Source organism: Vollenhovia emeryi, unplaced genomic scaffold (genome assembly GCF_000949405.1).
Source record: "Vollenhovia emeryi isolate VEMERY1.0 unplaced genomic scaffold, V.emery_V1.0 DF939127.1, whole genome shotgun sequence".
NCBI lineage: Eukaryota > Metazoa > Arthropoda > Insecta > Hymenoptera > Formicidae > Vollenhovia > Vollenhovia emeryi.
The window spans coordinates 254489-274943 of NW_011967239.1; the positions used below are offsets into that span (position 1 = coordinate 254489).

The 20455-nt window shown below is 42.6% G+C and overlaps 1 protein-coding gene across 2 annotated transcripts in view; it reads right to left on the minus strand.

The window, feature by feature from the left end:
* The window catches only part of LOC105568726 (AF4/FMR2 family member 4), a 254235-nt gene extending 234042 nt beyond the window's left edge, over positions 1–20193 (minus strand). The window contains exon 1 of one of the 2 annotated variants that reach the window (XM_012024593.1): positions 19250–20193. In XM_012024593.1, coding sequence (XP_011879983.1) covers positions 19250–19314 — 65 coding nt within the window. In that variant the 5' untranslated portion in view covers positions 19315–20193. Of the gene's footprint in view, positions 1–8842; positions 8876–19249 lie in introns of those variants that run through there. The other variant, XM_012024595.1, reaches the window with a different exon arrangement.
* Between the last annotated feature and the right edge of the window lie 262 nt (positions 20194–20455).

The following is a 20455-nucleotide window of genomic DNA, read 5'->3' on the forward strand; positions in this document are numbered from 1 at the left end:
GGATAAGTTTACCCATTCGTATAAGATTGCTTATCTTTTCTTTGAAAGATGCTATCTTGTACTATTCTTTATGAGTGCAAAGTGATGTAACCAATGAATATAATGAAATTACTATTACATATAGTTATTCGAAATGTTATTTTGGTTGTATTGCAATATTTATAGTATACCTAACCAAATTAAAAGCTCGTTTTGGTTTATGACAACCATATCATAAGTTGCATGGACCAATATTGTGTCTATGAGAACTATAATATATTGTTAGGTCAACCATAACTTACGTAGTTGGAAGAATTATAAAAATATGGCTGGGTCCAAAAATGACTATAAATTATAGTGAGATTGTGGTAACTGCAACTATTTTTTTCTCTCAGTGTATAAGATTACTTATCTTTTCTTTGAAAGATGCTTTCTTGTACTATTCTATTATGAGTGCAAAGTGATGTAACCAATGAACATAGTAAACGCAGTATATATATAATAAAAAGCGGGGAATATTATAATACTTCCAATATAAATACGATTATTACTATTACATATACTTATTCGAAATTTTACTTGTGGTTGTTATTGCAATATTTATAGTACACCTTACCAAAGTAAAAGCTCGTTTTTATTTATGACAACCAGAACTATAATACATTGTTAGGTCAACCATAACTTACGTAGTTGTAAAAATTATAAAAATGTGGTTGGCTCCTACAATGACTATAAATGATAATGAGATTGTGGTAACTGCAACCATTTTTTCCTGTCAGCGTGTGCACTCAGTGCGCACTAGTGCAACCAACTGAATTCGCTATTACTTTGTAGAAAGACCAATCAATCAGCTGTGCCATCTGCGTAATTAGCGGAGCGCTACACATGAAAAAAATCATTCGCGTGCGGCTAATAACAGTCAGACGGAAAGTCTCATGTCAGTTACAGTCTCATTGCTACGGTAAAGGACGATCGTTCGCAACAATTTTCGCCGGGGGGTTCGCGTAACTCGAGGGAAACGCCGAGGAAAATAACGCGCCCGTAATCAATACGTTCTGCTCATTTGTTATGCAGTTAATGCCCAGTTGCGAACGTTCAACGTTCAAGTTGCAACATTGAGACAGGGACGTTCACTCGCGCGATGCCCGCGAATTATATTCTCCACCGTGCAATATATTGCGTACGACATTGCGAGGTATTCTCTCGAAACTGTCGTCCTGATCCCTCCTTCTAAAATCGTACGCCGTGTAAAGTTTCACCAAGTGCCAAGTCACAGACTCGCGACGCGCGACCGTCGCTCGTACGTGAAGAACAAGGTAAGAATTAATTTTCGAAATCGGTAACCACGTTATCGGATAATGGACGTTGTACCGCGTAACTCGAAAATAGAGCGATACGATTTTTTACATTATCATTATGCATAATTTGACGATATTGCATATTGTCGCCGTTGAAACTGATGTCTGTCCCGATAACGTCCACCAATGTTTAAGCAGAAAATATTTCAACGCAAAACAAATACCTCGTGATAAGAGCAGCTTAATTAACACGCAAAACATATACTTTGTATACAATTCTTTCGTGTATATGAAATGCACAAAAGTATATTGTTTTCGTGCTTGTATTCATTTTAAAATAATTAACGGTTTTCTTTAATTTTTCTTTTTTTAAAGAAAAGAATTCTCTCTTCGCCTTTATTCGATCGAAGCGGTGAGTAATCAACGTATGCAAATTTCGAGGGACAAAGTAAAGGGTTCTTTAAAAATTCGACGATATGATTACGGCGATCGCGTTCCGTCGCTCTTATCATCGAACGATTATCACGAGCTCTCAAGGTCGCGCGATCGTCCGCGCGAGTTCGACGGCCTCGGCTGGCCGCCGTTTCATTTCTCGAAGAGGATTACTGCACGGTCTCGTTGTTTCGGCGCACTTTGCAACGGAGCCGAAGGAACCGGTGAGTAACTGGCGAAAGCGACTACACGGCCTTTCTCTTCGACTACGAATTATCGATGGCGCACGAGTGCCTCGCTTTATTCAATCGTTGTCAATTCGATGAGGTGCGACCAGACGACGTTATTTCCTTCCGCGTTTAGCGTTGCGTCGAAATTATATAAACCGAAATTGAAAGCCGATTGGAGTTAAACGGCGACTTTTTATAGCCCGGAGCGAGAATTGCGGATTTTGGCTCGCATAAAAATCGAACACTCGACTTCGAGCCACGCGCGCCTTTCAATTTACATTACCTAACAATTCTAATATCATTGTTTTGCCTGTAAAAAATATTAACCTTGCCTCGTCAATTCGAGATTCCTACTTAAAAAAAAACCATCAAATAATTGTTATTAAAACCGGTAGAGACAACCGGAACAACAGGTAAAAATTATACTCGTTTTCATACGAGATACCACAGAAGAATGGTCTTCTTTCTTATTTATACAAAAAAAATGCTGATTATCGCTCGGGAAAATTCTGCGGGGTCAAGGAGAGCGATTTTGTTATCAGACCACACTTTCAGTTTAGTTTCACCGTCGGGGAATTGAATAATTTTTTTCATTCGCATCTGATTGTAGCCAGAAATTTAATTAACCACTCGGACAGAGCTTGGAAATAATTAACGTATTTAAAAGAATTCTCGGTCGCTCCAATTACCTCGCTCCTAACAGCCGACACGCTAACAAACCGAATATATTTTCTCGAAGCAATTTACGACGAATCAACGCGCACGTATCGCTGTTACCGCGAACCCCAGATAAGATTATGCATACGAGTTCTTTTTCCTTTCCCCCCTGCCCCTCCGTTCGTGCGTGCTTATCAGTCCAAGTTGTGTATTCGACTAGGAACTTTTAGTGAAAAATGCCTCGGTTGTCGCGCCACGACAAAAAAAATAACTTCCGCAGTCCGTATAGAAAAATAAGTAAAACACTTGCGAGCAGTAGAGAGATTCACAAAGAGACAATAAATACATGCCGGTGCGTCCAGCGTACGCATCGCCTTTTAATGTTAATTAATTGAAGCATTAATTAAAAAAAGAAGACGGAGAACGTGGTAGAAATAAATTTTCGGAGAAACTTGGCGCGAGAGGCGCTCGAAAGAAAATGCCCGCGGTTGGCCGCTCCGAAGCGGAGCGTCGCTTTAAAAAATATTGCTCCAAATTGAACGCGAAGGCACGTAAAGTTATAAGACGGTATCTCGTATAATTGTCACGTATAGAGGGAAAATAACTTTAATCTGAGCGTAGCCGCTCGGCTCCGGGGGTCGAAGTTTCGAAGCTATGCTCGAAGCGTGACGATGCGTGCGCTCGATAAGCTCGCCCTCCTCCCCCTCCCCTTGCCACGTTGGGCTAAAACTCCTAACCTGACCCAAGTCGGGAGGAAAAATCTCTTTTTCTCGTGTCGCCCGTTTGCGTTCGTGTCGGAACCAACTCGATCACTTTTGTCGTTCACGGGGACCCTCCACCCGCTCAACCCGATAGCGGGCGAAAACGTCTCGAGAGCGCGCCCTGATATCACGCGATAATAAAAAAAATACCCCCGAGAAAATCAAAGCGCATTCTTGCGCAATAACTTATAAGTCGCGTTCCGCACGCGGGATATATCGCGTGCGACGTTTCAGCGCCGGGCAGAAATTACCGCGTCGTCGCGATCGCAAAATTATACTGTTACTTGCCAAATCAGCTCTCGATCGCCGCTGAAATGAACTTGGCGATGGTCGGAGCGACTCTTAATTGCCTCCAAATTAATGTAATTTATTTCTTTCGATCATATACGTGGAACTTTTCTGTACATTTACCGGAAAATTATGTGATCGCGGGACAACGTGGCACTTTGACGAATTTTATGTGAGTTTTGTTAAATTTCACTACACGTTTCACCATACAGTCACAGATTCACTATGCAATTTTACTATACGGAGAGAATTTTCTCTTAAAATATATCCTGAAAATCATGTAATCGTGGGACGACATGGCATTCCGGAGAATTTTAGGAGTTTTTGAAATTTTACCATACTTTTTACTAGTAAAACGTATACTAAATATAATTACTATACTGACAAAAAAAATTTGTTTAAACTAAGTAAATAGATTTACTTAAAATTGTTTTTTTACTGAGGTAAATATTTATTCTATTTAAATAAAAATGTCAAATTTCAAGTAAGTCTATATTATATTAAGTAAATTAATTTAAATCGTTACATTTTCTACATTCAAATAAAGATTTCATGAGATATAGAATACTATTTATTAAATGAAATCGTTGTTTTTGTTAAATAAGAAATCCAATTTTCTCCGCTGTGAAAATGCCATCTTAGTAAACATTTTATAGAATTAAAATAAAAGTTTTTAAATTAAAAACTATCTATTCTTTGATATTTAACAAATACTTAAATTAAATCAATGCGTGTTTTAATTACTTTAAGTTAATAAGCTATTAGGAGCCACCTAATAAATAATTTTCTTGAGCAAAGTAATATTTTTTTTTATTAAGATATTTTTTTATCAGTGTAGTAAAAAGTGTGGTCAAATTTCAAAAAGCTCTCATAAAATTCTTCGAAATGCCGTGTTGTCCTACGCGATTACACGATTTTCAGGATAAACTTCAAGAGAAAATTCTCTCCGTGCGGGACGCCTCCTGCTCGAAAAGCGGGCGAGTTCTTTCGGTGATACGGAATAATTGTGATATTCAGTTGAAACTGTCACATAATCGACGACGCGGAGATACGAGAGAGAGATTAGAGGGCCGGAAAATAGGTCAACGTACTAACGGCGTTCCAGAGTGTCGGAACCCTGCGGCTACGATAATGAGAAAAGAAACACGGCGCCGTCGTCTCCTCCTACGCCCCGCCGTCTTTTCTCCCCGTTTTCCCCCCTTTCCACGGTTTCACGCTTGACTCGCGCCTGGTATTAAACGCGCAAAGTGGAAAATAACGTAACTGTTTCGCAAAGCGAATTTTTATAAAAATATCACATCTATTTATTTTATAGAATTCTGCGAGACAACGCGTCTCGCGTGCATGCTTTTTCGTAGATCCCATACAGAAACGTAATACCGGCTGCCAAAAACGCGCGGAAATAATTACGAGAAAATTACTGTGCATCGGTTATTTCTCAAGCCTTTTGCAGCTTTTCCGTAAAAATTGATTGGCTACACATTTCTCGCTAGAGCTTGGACACAGTTCTTGGATATCGTGGACACAAGGCTTAATGATTCGATTATCGAATTTCTAGCAATATTTCAGTGCCTTTCGGGTCCTCGGTAATACTCGTAAGTGCCCATCTACAGTAGAGATTTAAACCCTAAGCCTTAAGAAATTGATCAATCACAGTCGCGTATTCTACACAGTTGAAAAATTTGTATTAATTTTAACAGATATCACATGTCCCAAACAGTCCACACAAATGTTTGTGTCAATTTAACATAATATGGATATGTTAAATAATCACACTAATACTCCGTTAATATTTTAACACAAAATAAATAGAAATCTCAAAACAGTTTGAAATAAATTTTGTGTAAGATTAACATATTTTTAATGACAAAATAAATTTTAAAAATGTAATTTTTACATTTTACAGATGTAGCAAGTCAAATGACAATTCGAAATCACTCTCACTTATGTTATGTAGAATAAAATCAACATTTTATTCAGTAAATTTTAACAGATAAATCTTGTTACTAATAAAATAGAGCGTATGTATTCCGTCAGATTACAAAAATAAGTACGCATTGTGGTGCTTTAGCATTTCTTTTCAGTTATCTTAATGATTTTACATTTGAGGTCAATTAACTAACACAAGAGCAATATGTTAAATTAACACATAAATGTGCTGAGCATTTAACGCAAAAATTTTAACCGGCATTTTCTTTAACAAGGAAACATTTTTCCAACTGTCTACTTGACTGTAATTGGTCAATTTCTTAAGGCATAGGGCTTAAATCATCTATCGTAGACTGGGGCTAAGGGATACATAAAATATTTTAGCTCTCTCAAGCTGGCAGTAAAAATTAGTACAAAATAAGTACTAAAAATCCAATAGATCGCATTCGATTTTGCTGATTTCGTCCTGTCGGCTTGAGAGAGCCTAAATATTTTCCAGAACTAGGGGAAGAGTTGAAGAATTCAAAATACTCCCGCGTCTTAATTATTTTTAGATTCGGCATTAATATATCACGCGCACAGAAAATCCTGAAAAAAGACGACGACAGCGCGTGTGTTTGCCCACAGTAAATGCGGCGTGCAAACGCCGTTTGGAGCGGGGGAGGGGGGGGGGGGAGAAAATAGATATGTATAGGAAGAGCAGCTGAGAAAGCGGACTTTGTTTCTTCGCGGGCATATCTCAGACATTCGTGCATAAGAAGCTCATTCAAATCATGCGCCTCTCAATTTCGAATGGCAAAAAAAACAAAAGAGGGCGCGAGCCGCGGCGACAAGAAGAAAAACCGTGCGATCCGCGCGGGTGCGCCGTCGAGGAGGGGTGGAATCGCGTGTAATTTTCTCAAAACTCCGACGTTCGATTATCCGCCCCCTAATTTCGCTCAATTACCTTATATCCTCGCAATTTGCCGCGAATGTGCGAATCGATATTAGTATATACGGCCGCTGCGAGAGCATTAAACGGAGAAAGTGCCGCAAAAGGGTCCCCGTCCTCTTGGCGCCCTATCGCCGTGCACGATAATGAGAACAGAAGGGCGGCGCCAGCCGCGGCTCCCTCCCCCTTCGTTCGTTCGTTCGGTCGCGACCGCGTTCTCTACCTACGCGCCGCGTACGCTCGGCGTGTTCCGCACGCATGAAATTGAACAAACGCGAAAGCTCGTTAGCCGAGTGAGAGAATGCCGCTCGTCTCGCGGACGTCGGGTATTTAATTTCTTCGGCCGTCATTACGGGATTGAGCGCAGGAAACGACGCGGTGCCGCGCGCGAAAAATCAGTTCCGGGATGAAACATCCCTCGAGTTTTTTTTTACGGAATTTACTTCCGCCTCGGGCGATGTGGGAACGACGCGAAGTCAAGTTATCAATATGGATGGACGGGCTACTCAAGATTAGAGTAGAATTGTCAAGGTGGATGCTGTGCTGGCGCGTTTTTTATTTTTATTGGGAAATTAATTGGACACGCTTGTTCTTGCATTCGTGCTTGTGAAATGCATACCAAAATTACTGGCCGGCAAGAGTATTAATTTCCTGCGACAGTTTGTATGTTATTCAACCCCTGGACCAAAGTACAGAGAGACCAAACTTCGAAGTCTATTAAAGCGATATTCGAGGACGGAAAATAACACGCTCGAAACACGCATTTCCTTTATCGTGTTTCGCGGACATTTAACTCCGTTTCGCATATTTTTATTTTATCGTACATATCTTCATTTGTTAAATTGAATACAATACATAGTAACCGAGGGGGAAACCGCTGAGGGCATTGTGGTGTACAGATTTGCGGCATTACTGGCCATTACTAGGCACTTTTTGGGCATTCGTTTGGCCGTTAGGCTTTACTGGGGCATTATAAAGATAAAATATAATAATAAGATAAAGTAATGCCCACTGCACTGATCCTTATCCAAAAAAATATTACTTTACTCAAGAAAATTAATCATTAGGTGGCTCCTAATAGCTTATTAACTTAAATTAAAAAAATAGTAAACAAATTAAAACATGCACTGCTTTAATTTATGTATTTATTAAATACCAAAAGATAGGTGATTTTTAATTTAAAAAATTTTACTTTAATTCTATAAAATGTTTACTAAGATGTGTAATTTTCGCGGCGAAGAAAATTGGATTTCTTATTTAACAAAAACAATGATTTTATTTAACAAATAGTATTCAATATTATCTCGCGAAATCTTTATTTGAATGTAGAAAATGTAACGATTGAAATTAATTTACTTAATATAATACGTAGATTTACTTGAAATGTGATACTTGTATTTAAATAGAATAAATATTTACTTCAGTAAGAAAAATAATTTTAAGTGAATCTGTCTGCTTAGTTTAAAGAAAATGTTTTTTGTCAGTGTGGGCATTAGTGGGCATTAGTGTACAAGATTTTGGTCGGCGGTTTCCCCCTCGATAGTAACTTTCTGCCGACTCCCTTAAAAATATAACAGATACCAGAAAGTTACTCGAATAATATTAATATGTTACCTCTTCATAGTGCTTTCCATTATGTTTCGTTAAAATTTCACCTGTTCACGATAGACCTTATTGAACGTTAGGCAAAACGTACAAAGACACCGACGTCTTTATTAGACTTGGAAACAATTTTTCTTTATAATACAAATCGGATCATTCTTTGTCACTTTTTGCCGAGCGCTAATGCTCGTTTCTATCAATACGGATTAACTTTAAACGCGGTTTAAATTACTTTTCATCCTCGTCTAATTCGTAAAACTGGAAAAGGACAATAATAAAATTCCAAATTTCATTCGACCACAGCTGGCCGCATTTGTTAATCAACCGGTCAATGCAGATGTAAACTAAGTTGAACCGAGAAAAGTTTAACTCCGTTGGTAGAAACGGGCATAAGTAAAATATTGCCTATCGTGTTTATATCCAAATTTATGCCGATAAATTTCAAAGGGCTGATTCTGCAACTGGCGTCTATCATATTAGGACGCCGAACACGCAAATAAATACGTGCATGCGTGTAAAGATCACCAATCGATCGACGATTACGCGTATTACGGAACTGAATATTAATCTGCCCTTTAATAGCCCGTCCGTTTCGCAACAATGAATCGGTGAAACATATTAACCATCCGGTTGTAAACGAATGCGTGTAATACACGTGTTCGGATACACCTTGAATTAATCTGGCGCAACCTGCGCAGATCCAGCGCCCCAAATAAAATGTAATTCACCACTCACCGACCCGACGTGACGGAGTTACGGGGTGGCCGTTCAACTGCAAAAAGAGAAACACGCGCAAAATTAGAGAAGCGTCCGAAAAGTGAACGTCGGCGAGAAACAATTGCCGCGCGCGGAAAATAACCCCCGGCGAAATTCGAAACAATTTCTTTGTCGCGCAAACACTTATCAAGTTCAATAAACAGGACTCCAATTCGCGCCGATGCGCCGGGGAAGAAATCATGAATGAATAATTACCTTATCGTTGCTCCGTCGACGCCCGACGCCTCCCAGGCCGGCACCTCCTCTCAGGCGGCTTCGTCGCACTTCCCACAACACTCGCGAAAACACTCGCGCGGTAATTACGATTGTGCGTGCACTAATTAGACGAGATCGCGCGGCACTCCCGACGTTAGTCGCACGCGACGCACATCTCATTATCTCGCGACGAAAGAAACAGGATCACGCGCGAGATCGTCCCCCCCCCCCCCTCGCCGCGACGAATTGAACGAATCCAGGGACCCTGTAATCGGAGACTGGCGGTAAGAGTTCGTCAAGTTTCTCCTACGTAGAAGAGTGAGATGGCCTGTGTCTCTCTCTCACTCGCGGGAATTTGACGAACTCTCGTGGCCAGTCTCTGATCACAGGGTCTCTAGACGAATCTCGAGCGGAACGGGGTAATCGAAAAGAAAATCACTCGGCACTTAACCCGGATACCGGGACACCGCGCGACGCGATAACGGTCGAGTTAACGACTACGGCGGCAAGACAGGGTGGGCGATAAACGCGCGTACATTTCGGACACGCGTCGTTAAGCGAACGATCGGCGTACATCAACGTGTCTTCGCGTCAACTCGTGGGTCTCGGCGCGGCGGGCGAGCGGCGTTCACGCCGTCTCGAGTGGAGAGATCGATCGCGTGAGATACATCCGTCCCGACCGGCGACCACCACCTCGACAACGCCCGCGGGTCGCCGAGAAGAGCGCGGAGCCGGCCCGCGCGATCCGATCATCGTCGAGTCCTTCCTGGGGAACGATCGTCGGCTCCGGAGACGGTTATCGCGTAACGCCGGCGGCTCGCGCACCTCGTCGCTCTCGCGTCTCGAAGGGTAATGCGTTGTCACGCGACTCGCCCCACCCCCACCACTCGCCCGCCCGGTCGCTGCCGAGTCGCGCAAAAACTCAAGGTAACCGGCGTCATGTAAACAATGAGCTCCGCGCCGTGCGCCTCGTACACCAGTTCAAACGCGCGACTAGTACGAGATACTTCGTGTGTATGTAGTAACGGCCTGTATACACAGTGAGAAAGATTTCTCTGGATTTAAATATTCCTATTTATTTCATTGAAGTTTGTTTCATAAAAACAACATATGCTTATACGAAACGTTAACTGTTTTGAATAAAAGTTTTGTTCAAACAACCGTGTATTATTTGATAGAGAAAATACTATTATTTGAAGTAATATCTTTCAATGAAATAATTATATTATTTGGCCAGGCGCTTATAAAATCGCGGCAGCCAGTATGTACAAAGCGACCGCATCAGCGGACGCGGTTTAATCATTTAATGGTCTATTCTTTATTAGGGCGGAACATAGTGTACTAATTCGGTGCTTATCTTTCTTCTTCTAATGAAGGAAAAATTCCAATGTAGAGGGAGAAAGATGTATGCATATACATTTTTGTCACATATTTTCTATCAAACGATAATGTTGTTTGAATGAAACGATATCGTTTAGATTAAAGAGGATATTCCTTTTGTTTGAAACAAATATCTTCAAACATTGATTTGTTTCGACCATTCCAAATATCAAATCTGTTTGGATACAACAAAATTTATTAAATCCAAAGAAATCGTTTTCCCTGTGTATCGGACTACGGATTGAGACTGAGATTACATTGAAATTTGATCAATCAGAGTAAAGTTTACCAGGTCTCGAGTTTAGCGATTTTATTCTAATTGATAAAATTTCAATCTAATCTCAATCTCAATTCGTAGTCTAATACAGGCTCAAGGCTGATTTGTGCAAAGCTATAGCTGTTCAATTGTACCGGCATCGGTAAAAATTGTCAAATCACCGTTAAAAGTGGTGAGAATAGTTAACTGTAATTGGTTAATTTTTACCGATTCCGGCATAAGTTTCCGGCACGGTTACGGCCTTGCGTAAACCAACAGCCTTAAACACTGTGCGCGATTCGTGATTCGTATATTCGTGCGGAGGAAAAATTCGTCGACTCGTTTTTTAACGAAAATAGTGGTGTTCAACTAATACGGAAACTTGACTAATTGTGGACTTCAGATACAAGTGCTGTAGTAACAGGTAAGAGTTAAAAATTGCCCAAGTTAACACGAACGAAACGACAAATAACAAATTACGAAAATTAAATCGGTAAACTTGGAGACAGCACAAGTCCTCTTCACCGGACTATCGAGATTAAACTGGTAGATATTAGTACGGAATTTTCCATTACGTACGCGGGACAACGAATTCCTAACGTTTTTTGTTGTTTTTCACTCAGCGCGGTGACGTACGATGTTTTTGCGTGCCATTGTGTACCTGTAAGATCACCGCGCTTATCACTCGCTCGCCGAACATCGAGCCGGCAGGCAGTGGCGAGAGTCGCTCCGTGCGTGGTTTTACTTTTGCATTATCGGTTTCGAAGACTCGATCGCGACGAATGTAGGGATAAAACGCTATTGATTCGCACACCTTTATCAGTAATGTTCCTCGATTAATTATTAAGTCTCTACAACTCGTTTCGTTGCGGATTAATAACTACTTCTTTACCGCGGATTGTGTTTCCGATGCTCGCGTTGAGTTTTATATCGCCAACTCAAAAGTGATTTCTCCTATTCTTCCGAATAAAAAATGCAAGTTATTTGAGTAACTTGTATGATAGAAAGTCGCGCGATATTTGTTAATAATATTTCGTTCGTTTCGCGGTATTTCACATCGCGTACGGGAGTGCCCGAAATTTCGCGCGATCGATAATTTTCGCGAGTGAGTGTTGTGTCAGTGCGACAAGAAAATCTGAGAGGATGAGCAGGCCGAGGTGGCATCGGGCAACGGCAGAGAAACCGTGAGGTAAGTGTCTTACATTTTTATTTTATTTGCTACTTGTGCAAAATAAAGCATCTGTGCTGTTTTTATTTTATTTATGCAAATGATTCGAATAAGTGTTAGAGACAAAACCATACGTATACAATTTTGTGAGTTTATATTTAAAAGACTTTCAGTATTCTATATAATTATTTTAATAAATATCTATTTTAAAAAATATAAAATGTAAAATATATTTAATGCAATAATTTCAATTTCACATTACTCTGTAATAATCATATACATATTTGTATTTTTACAGTTTACCATATATAATTAACGATGTACAACTCTGCCGTTGCGAATCGTATCAGTGAGTGATAAATAACTTTTTATTTTTTATTGACGTTGCGTATTCAACTATTTCTTTGCATGTATACAAATTCTTATAAATGTACAATGCTCAACTACAAACTGCGCGCGCAAAGCGCGCGTTTTGTCATTTCGAGTTCGATAAAATTTGTCAGTTGGGTGGACAATAAGCTCACACCCTCAGAAAGGATTTCTGTTAACGAGACAAAAATATACTTGACGCATTAATATTTCCCACGATCTCATTTAGTATAAAAATAAGACAATATCCAAATAAAATCAATAATTCTTATTCTCCTCTATCGAAAAAAAGATTGACTTACTATATTGAGCTATTATAACTATAAGAGTAAGTTATGTGAATGTAAGTTTATATATTCTTGCGTTTAGAATAAATGTTTCCCCCATCTTACAACGCACGAAGTTGGCACCACGATATTCGACAAAAGACTATCATTTTATTCTAGATTTTAGAATTTTTCATTTAAGATCAAAGTATTCCTTTCTCTCTGTAATAAATATAACTGGCGCTACGTCGATCCTATTTTATGATACATTCATGTGTAATAGTATTGGATCCAGAAATTGTTTCTGTGGGTGCGTAAACGTTACAATCTTTCTGCTCAGGCCCTTCGCGGTCTCGCTAACGTCTGCGCGAGATGATTAATTCCGGCGCGAGTTGGATTTGGAAGACTAATGGTATCGTTACGTGAATCTTGACTCGACCAACGCACAAAGAATCGTCGTAAACGTATGTCGCATCCGTCGACTTGCGACGGAATCGTTAACTGTTACGACAGTCTTTCCGCTCGGGCCCTTCGCGAACGCTACGTCTCGCATCGCGGACTCGCTAACGTCTGCGCGAGATGATTAATTCCGCGGCTCGGGAGTTGGATTTGGAAGACTAATGATATCGTTACGTGAATCTTGACTCGACCAACGCACACTGCGAATTCGATTCGCGTGTACGCGTGCGATGTATATTATATTTGTACGCCGTACGAGTGTTTTTACTAATAGATTTCAACGATTATCACGGAAGTGATTCAACTCTTTTTCGCGATGAAAGTCTAGATGTTTGATTAATTAAGCTCGCTTAAAGGGTATCGCGTCAAACCTAATATTCGTTCGAGGTACGTAATTTGTTTTAATCGCAACAGCGTTTACGTAACTCGGTATATCAAGTATCAAAGTGGTTATCTCGTTTTTCCTCACTTTTACGTCTCGAGAGAAGAAAGTTTATTTGGAATAAACCGTAATAAATAATTCTGTCCAGATGACGCAATCAGTCGGGCGTTATTCTCTGAAATGTCGCGATTGATTATCGGGCATACCACTAAATACGATGATTTTCTACGAACAGTCAAAGATTATTGGATCAATTGCCGCCGATCGTGAGACATAAATATAGCGAGTCGGTGGCTATTTATCGAAGCAAATATTTAGCACTATTTATACATTTAAATAGAGATTAAGACGAAAGGGAATGAATATAAATTGACTGTTTCATTGCGATATTTAGGGAAAATCGCGGGGGAAACCATTGAGGGCATTGTGGTGTACGGATTTGCGGCATTACTGGGCATTTTTGGGCATTAGGCCTTACTGGAGTATTATAAAGATAAAATAAGATAATAAGACAAAGTAACGCCCACTGGGCATTAGTGGGCAATGGTGTGCAAGATTTTGGTCAGCGGTTCTCCCCCCCGGGGAAAATAAACATTTCTGCACCGTCGTTTAGAGTCAAATATATTTCGCACCGCGTTTCTCGCCGATTGAAATATAATTTGTCCACCGTTTATTTCCTTCTCTCTCGATTGATAGTGTGCGATCGCACACAAGTCGCCCCGTCGAATGATTCAAACGGAAAGCTGTCATGCGTTTCACGCGTTTATAAATAACATTTCACCAACCTCAAATATTGACGTTACCATATAATATAAATGAAGCCACAGACGAGGCGAAAATAATAGATCGCTAAGCAAAATTTATATCAGATTTACCATTTCCACGCGTACATAAAAACTTTTCTCCCGGCGAAACTGACGTGAAAACAGAATTCGTAAGTGTTCAATTACAAGTAATTAATTATAAACGGTCAAGGATTAAATTACAAGCAAACGCATATAATTTATTCCTTATCATTAGGCGCCTATGAAATTTGTGTTTAATAGCGATTATGAATGACATGCAACAGCTTATAATTAATTCCTTATCATGAAGTAAACGTGAAACTCGTGTCAATGAAGAAGAATCGAGCATTTTGATATGAATGCATGTGCACCCTCCGAAAGGATTTCTGTTACCGAGACGAAACATATCCTTGACGCATTTATATTTCTCACAACCTCATTTCAGTATAAAAATAAGGCAATATCAAAATAAAATCAATAATTCTTATTCTCCTCTATCGAATTAAAAAGAGATTGACTTACTATATTGAGACAAGAGTAACTTTATATATCCTTGCGTTTAGAATAAATTTTCCCACCGGCTTACAACGCACGAAGTTGGCACCGCGATATTCGACGAATGGCTATCATTTTATTCTAGATTTTTGAATTTTTCATTTAAAATTAAAATATTCCCTTCTCTATAATAAATATGATTGGCGCTACATCGATCCTATTTCACGATACCTGGAAATTTTTTCTGTGGGTGCGGAAATAATATCTGAAGTAAATTCTGGCAAAACAAATCAATTATTTGCGACTATTGCAGCGTAACGGAGTCTACACGAATATGAGACATTCGTTAATTAAATTAGATCAGAAGCACGCGAATTAGGGCAATGCGTACAAGGGCATTGTGTAAAATCAAACTTTCTATCGCAGGTATGGCGCGATAATCACCGGTCGTGATTAATATTTCGATCTCGATTAATATTCAACGGGTCGATCGGGCCGCGAGAGAGCTCGAGGCGTCTCGAGGGAGCCTCCCCTCGAGGCGAAACGATGACCGCGCGACGGTGAAAGGAATTCCGCGATTCTTATTGACAGGCGCGTCACTCGAAACGGTTCTTTCGGCCGGAATCGGGAATGGAACTCGCTCGAACTTGCCTCGTTATTGAGTTATTATCGTCATCGCGGCCGGATTCGCCCGGGTAAAACTTTCTCTCCGTTCCACCGCGACGATTTGAGGATTCAACGCAGCCACGGAATTATCGGGAGTCTCGCTAACTTATCTAACGTCGAGAAAGTTAAAAAAAAAACCTCCGAACAGCCTCCGTACATACCGAGATTTCATGAAATCTAAATACTTAATAATAATAATAATGCCATTGTTAATTCAGATTAAATTAGTTAAATTAATAGCGGGAGGTATTTGATAGCAGCTCTCACAAATAACGATATGAATCGATGATAATTTAATGCGATATTATTATTAACTTCATTTACTATTAAACAGAGCCACGATAAAATTGCTATGTTAATTCAGAAGCGCGGAATGTTTCTTGCGAAAACTACAGCGAAAAAGAGGCCTCCGTCCGCGATGTTTCTCAATTAATTTGGCAACCGCGAGCACGCGGATAGGCTCGTCCGTGTCCCAGGATCAACGAAAAACGGGCCACCTATGGTCGCGGGCGAGCCCGCCATGGCGATATTCCGGCGCGAGTATCTCCAGCGGGGGAGGCGCGCAAACAGCAAAATTATTATGCCACCAGCTGCGCGCTCGTTAATTACGTTTACATTGAATATAAGTCACCGTGCGCGCGAGCCTCCGTGTTATTTTGCGAAATTCGAGGACGGCCGTGACGGCATTACGTGAGTATTGTTCCAAGTGCGCCCCGATACCGCGTGCGCGTTGCTCGCGAGCGTATCCCGCGTCGTTAACAACGGGGCTGTGTGACACGCGAAATGCCCGCGTACTTACGTGCCGAACCCGACACTCGGCGACAACCGCGCGATCATCGCGCGCGCTCTACGAGACGATTCACTGAGTCACGATACACGATTTTGCATTCGCCGCGAATCTAACAAAGTGCGTTGAGCCAACGGCACACGACACCATTCTTCCCACTGGATTGCCCACGAGAGCCAATCGGGATGCGGAGCTCCATACAGCATCTCGAGGTAAACTTAAGACGATCTTAAATACGAGATCCGACCATGAATATCGGCCTAAATTTCATTTCACGTTTCACTATTTGCGTTATTATTTGTCGTTCAATTTCCAAGTTTGGTTTCTATATAATATTTGTCTTGCTGGTCATTTAAACGTACGTTTCGCTATTCGTCTTATCCAGTCTCGCTATCAATTGATAATTGACTATATATTAAGAATAATAATCATTAATTATTATTAAACAAATATTATTAGATTAGTTGCCTCTCACTTGCTGCTTTTCCTCACAAGCCCACGGAGCTTCGTCGCGACTTTCGACGTTTCGGTGATAAATTAAAAGGCCGCGCGCTCGAGGCTGCATGCGCGCACACAAGTCGCACACGGTTTTTAATTTAAACGTACGTTCCGCTATTCGTTTTAGCCACAGTCTCAATTTGATAATAGACTATTAACAATAATAAGCATTAATTATGATTAACAAATATTATTAAATCAGTTGCCTCTCACTTGCTGCCTTTCCTCACAAGCCCGCGACTTTCGACGTTTCAGTGATAAATTAAAGGCCGCGCGCTCGAGGCTGCGCGCAAACAAGTCGGACACGTGCGTAAACCAGGCGCAAGTCGGATATATCGACTGCCCTTCGTCCGCTATTTTGCATTTAACAGGGCCGCGCCAAGGACAACGGTTGCAAATGCATCGACATAATAACGCGATGTCGTGCATCGCGTCGATCAAGGCCGTCCGTTTATTTTTTCTTTTTTCCCCCCCAAGAACCGTGCCCCGAAATGTCCGGCGAGAGACCTCGACGCGATCCAAATGTGGCCCGGCAAATTAACGTGGCGCGGGCGACGAATTCAAATTCACCGTGGCTTTCCGGCGATGTTCTCACCTCTCGGATGTAATATCGAATTAATGGAAATATTAAAGTAGGCACTTTCGACTCGCACGGCTTTTCTCGTAGATGTAAAGCCACGCGGGGAGAAGCTTTTCCCAAAATTTATCCTGAAGATCATGTAATCGGGGGGACAACGTGGCATTTCGGAGAAATTTATGTCTTCTTTGAAATTTTATTGTACATTTTACGAGGGGGAAACCGCTGAGGGCATTGTGGTGTACAAATTTGCGGCGTTACTGGACATTACTGGACATCACTAGGCATTTTTGGGCATTAGTTTGGGCCTTGCTGGGGCATTGTGTACATATAAAATAAGATAAGATAAGGCAAAACAAAATAAATACGATAAAATGGGATAGTAAGATAAAGTAATGCCCACTGGGCATTGGTGTATGTACAAGATTTTGGTCAGCGGTTTTCCCCTCGACATTTTACCAGTGGAAAAAGACTCGTAAATTTCTTCGAAATGCCACGCTGTCCCGCGATTACATGATTTTCAGGATAAATTTTCAGAGAAAATCCTCGCCGTGTACGTATATGTATTTCATTCTATCAATGATGGCTGTTATTGACGATAATTGGAAAGTCGATAAGAAAAGGTTGTCATCGATTTACCGCTATTACGGCGCAACGGCGCGCGCTGCAATAAGGAAAGGACGCGGGATGTCCTCGGGTGAAGGTATGAAAAGTCCCAAGGGACGCGTGCAAAATGACAAGGCGACGTTTCGCGTTCTCGTTTAACGCGAGCGCGCGGGGCACTTTATCCTCTATGCAAATTCTAAATTTCACCGCGGGACACGCCGAGTGTGTGTACATCGCGTAAATAAGGGTGTTGTATTAGATAGCCGGACGCGCGCCGAGAGAATGCTGACCGTTAGTTTGTTAACTCTCAAACTGCACGTCCACGGCGGGAACGTGCTTTTCACTCCGAGATCGCAGGAGGGGCGACTCTCTCCCTCCCCCACCCACGGGGTTTCTCCTTACGCACATTTCAAAGACATGAGATACGTCTCTCGCGCTCTTCCGCTTCGAAATTGCACGAAAATAAACGGAGGATATCGAAGGAGGAAGCGCACGTAAGGTCCTCTATTACGAGATAGGTTTCTAATATGAGATAGCAGGTTTTCAACATCCAGATTCGATCACAAGTAACGTAGAGAATTATTTCGCGCCAGTGCACGATTGGCCAACGTAGAGAAATTGTTAAACGACGCTAACCGGCAAATTCTAATTAACCCTGGCTGAGGTAATACCTTTCGCAAATAAATTTCTTTAATTAGAATGTCCCACGAGGGGGGAAACGCCGACCAAAATCTTGCACGCTAATGCCCACTAATGCCCAGTGGGCATTACTTCATCTTATTTTATCTTATTTTATCTTTATAATACCCCAGCAAGGCCTGATGCCCAAACTAATGCCCCTAGATTTGCCAGTCGTTCAACAATTTTTCCACGTTGGTCCAGCACAAATCTTTTTTTTTTTCGCAACGATTACCGACAATGAATTTTTCACTAAACAGACTTCGCTCCGAGGGCAATGAATACACGGTGGGATCAACCCCGCTGTCCCATATTAGGCTCCTATCTCATAATAGGCGACTTTCCTCTATCAATGACCGTAAAATCAAGCGGCTGGCAGCGGATTGTAACATTTTAAGCACGGCGCTGGCACTGTCGTGGCTCTTCTATCGCCGCTCCGCTGTTAGGGAACAAGATTGCGACAGTTAATTACGAGAGTCAATAATGAAAACCCAGGTTTAAACGCGTAACGACGAAAGCTCAGAATCGCTGGCACTTTTTATCGTTTAATTCGTCATTGCATATCACGAGTTGAAAATTTCCCATTATATCGTAAAACTTGAATATTTTCACATGTATCAGCTGCCCGATAAGGTCTCAGCCTCTTCGGACGCGCGACGCAATCTTCTTCGTAACAGAAAAGAAAAATGTGCGTTATCGCGCGACAGCGACAGCTCTCCGTTTAAAAGCCACGGGGCAGCGCCTGCCGAGCTGAAAATGTCGCCGCGAGCCGGGCGAGGAAACGTGGATCGTACTCACCTCGATAAGGTGCCCTTGAGCAGAGGATTCCTGTCGTCATAATATCCGCCGCCGGACGAAGGCATCTTCAAGTAATCCAAACAACGGGCACGTGGCACTGGTCACTGACACTACGGCACTGCATCACTTTGCATTAATTGTACGTGCGATCTGATCGAGTGCGGTCAGCTCTCTCTCTCTTTCTCTCTCGCTCTCCATTCAGCGCCGATCGTCCACTACCGGTGGCGACGGTTTACCTTGGCGATTGTTACACCGGCGACGCATCGCTCCGGCGACGGTGACAGCAACAGGCGCCACGGCGCCACGGCGACGAGATACAGACGGGGGGGAACGCGGCGTGCGATCGACTCGCCGGCGAGTCCGCGGAAAAGTCACTCCCGTCCCGAGCGGAGAAAACACGCGGAGTGTCCCCGAGGAGCGTAACAACAGGATAAGTCGGCGCTTCTTCCTTCCAGCCGGTATCTTATCTCTCCCCCTTACTTTCCCTCCTCGTGTACGCGCTGCTCCGCCTCCTTATCGGCCCTCTCGTTGCGGCAACCTCGTTGCTTCGCCCGATGTCGACGCCGTTGAGTCTCCGCCGCTATCCTCGTTTCGACGACTCGCCGGTCAGCGTCGCCGCGGAAATTCAAGGGATCCGAAAATCTGCGGACCCGTCAACTCGCGTGCTCGCGTCAACCACACGGTCGGTCCCGCGCGCTTAAACGTGTCCGGTGATTATTCGCCCGCGATTATCGCTCAGCGAAAATCCGTCGCGCGGATCAGAATTCAGAAACGCGCGCGCGCGCACACGTGACGTGTCCGTTAAGCCAGCCCGGGTCCGTGGTCTCGTTCCAGTTTCGCTCGGCGCCGATCGTAAACGCCGGAAGCGGGCCGATTGTCGCGCGCCCGCGCCCGCGCACCGCGTCGTAAACAAGCGCGAAGGACGCTCTCGCGCGAACACGATTCGGCACTCCGGGATACCTCGATCGCGCGGAGGATACTCCGCCGGGGAGAAATTCCGAGAAGCGGGCGACGTTCGCCACCGGCCGCAGCGATCGGCCGCGCCGCCAGCAGCACGCGTGCGCGAACGCCGCGCGCGCGAGCGCGCGCGCAGCGTGTCTCCTTCCTCTGCTCCGACCTCGCTTCGCTCTCCCGCTGTCGCCTCGCGCGACTCACCAGCTGTGGCGTCGCGACGACGGCGGCGCGGCGTCGGCGTCGTCGTCGTCG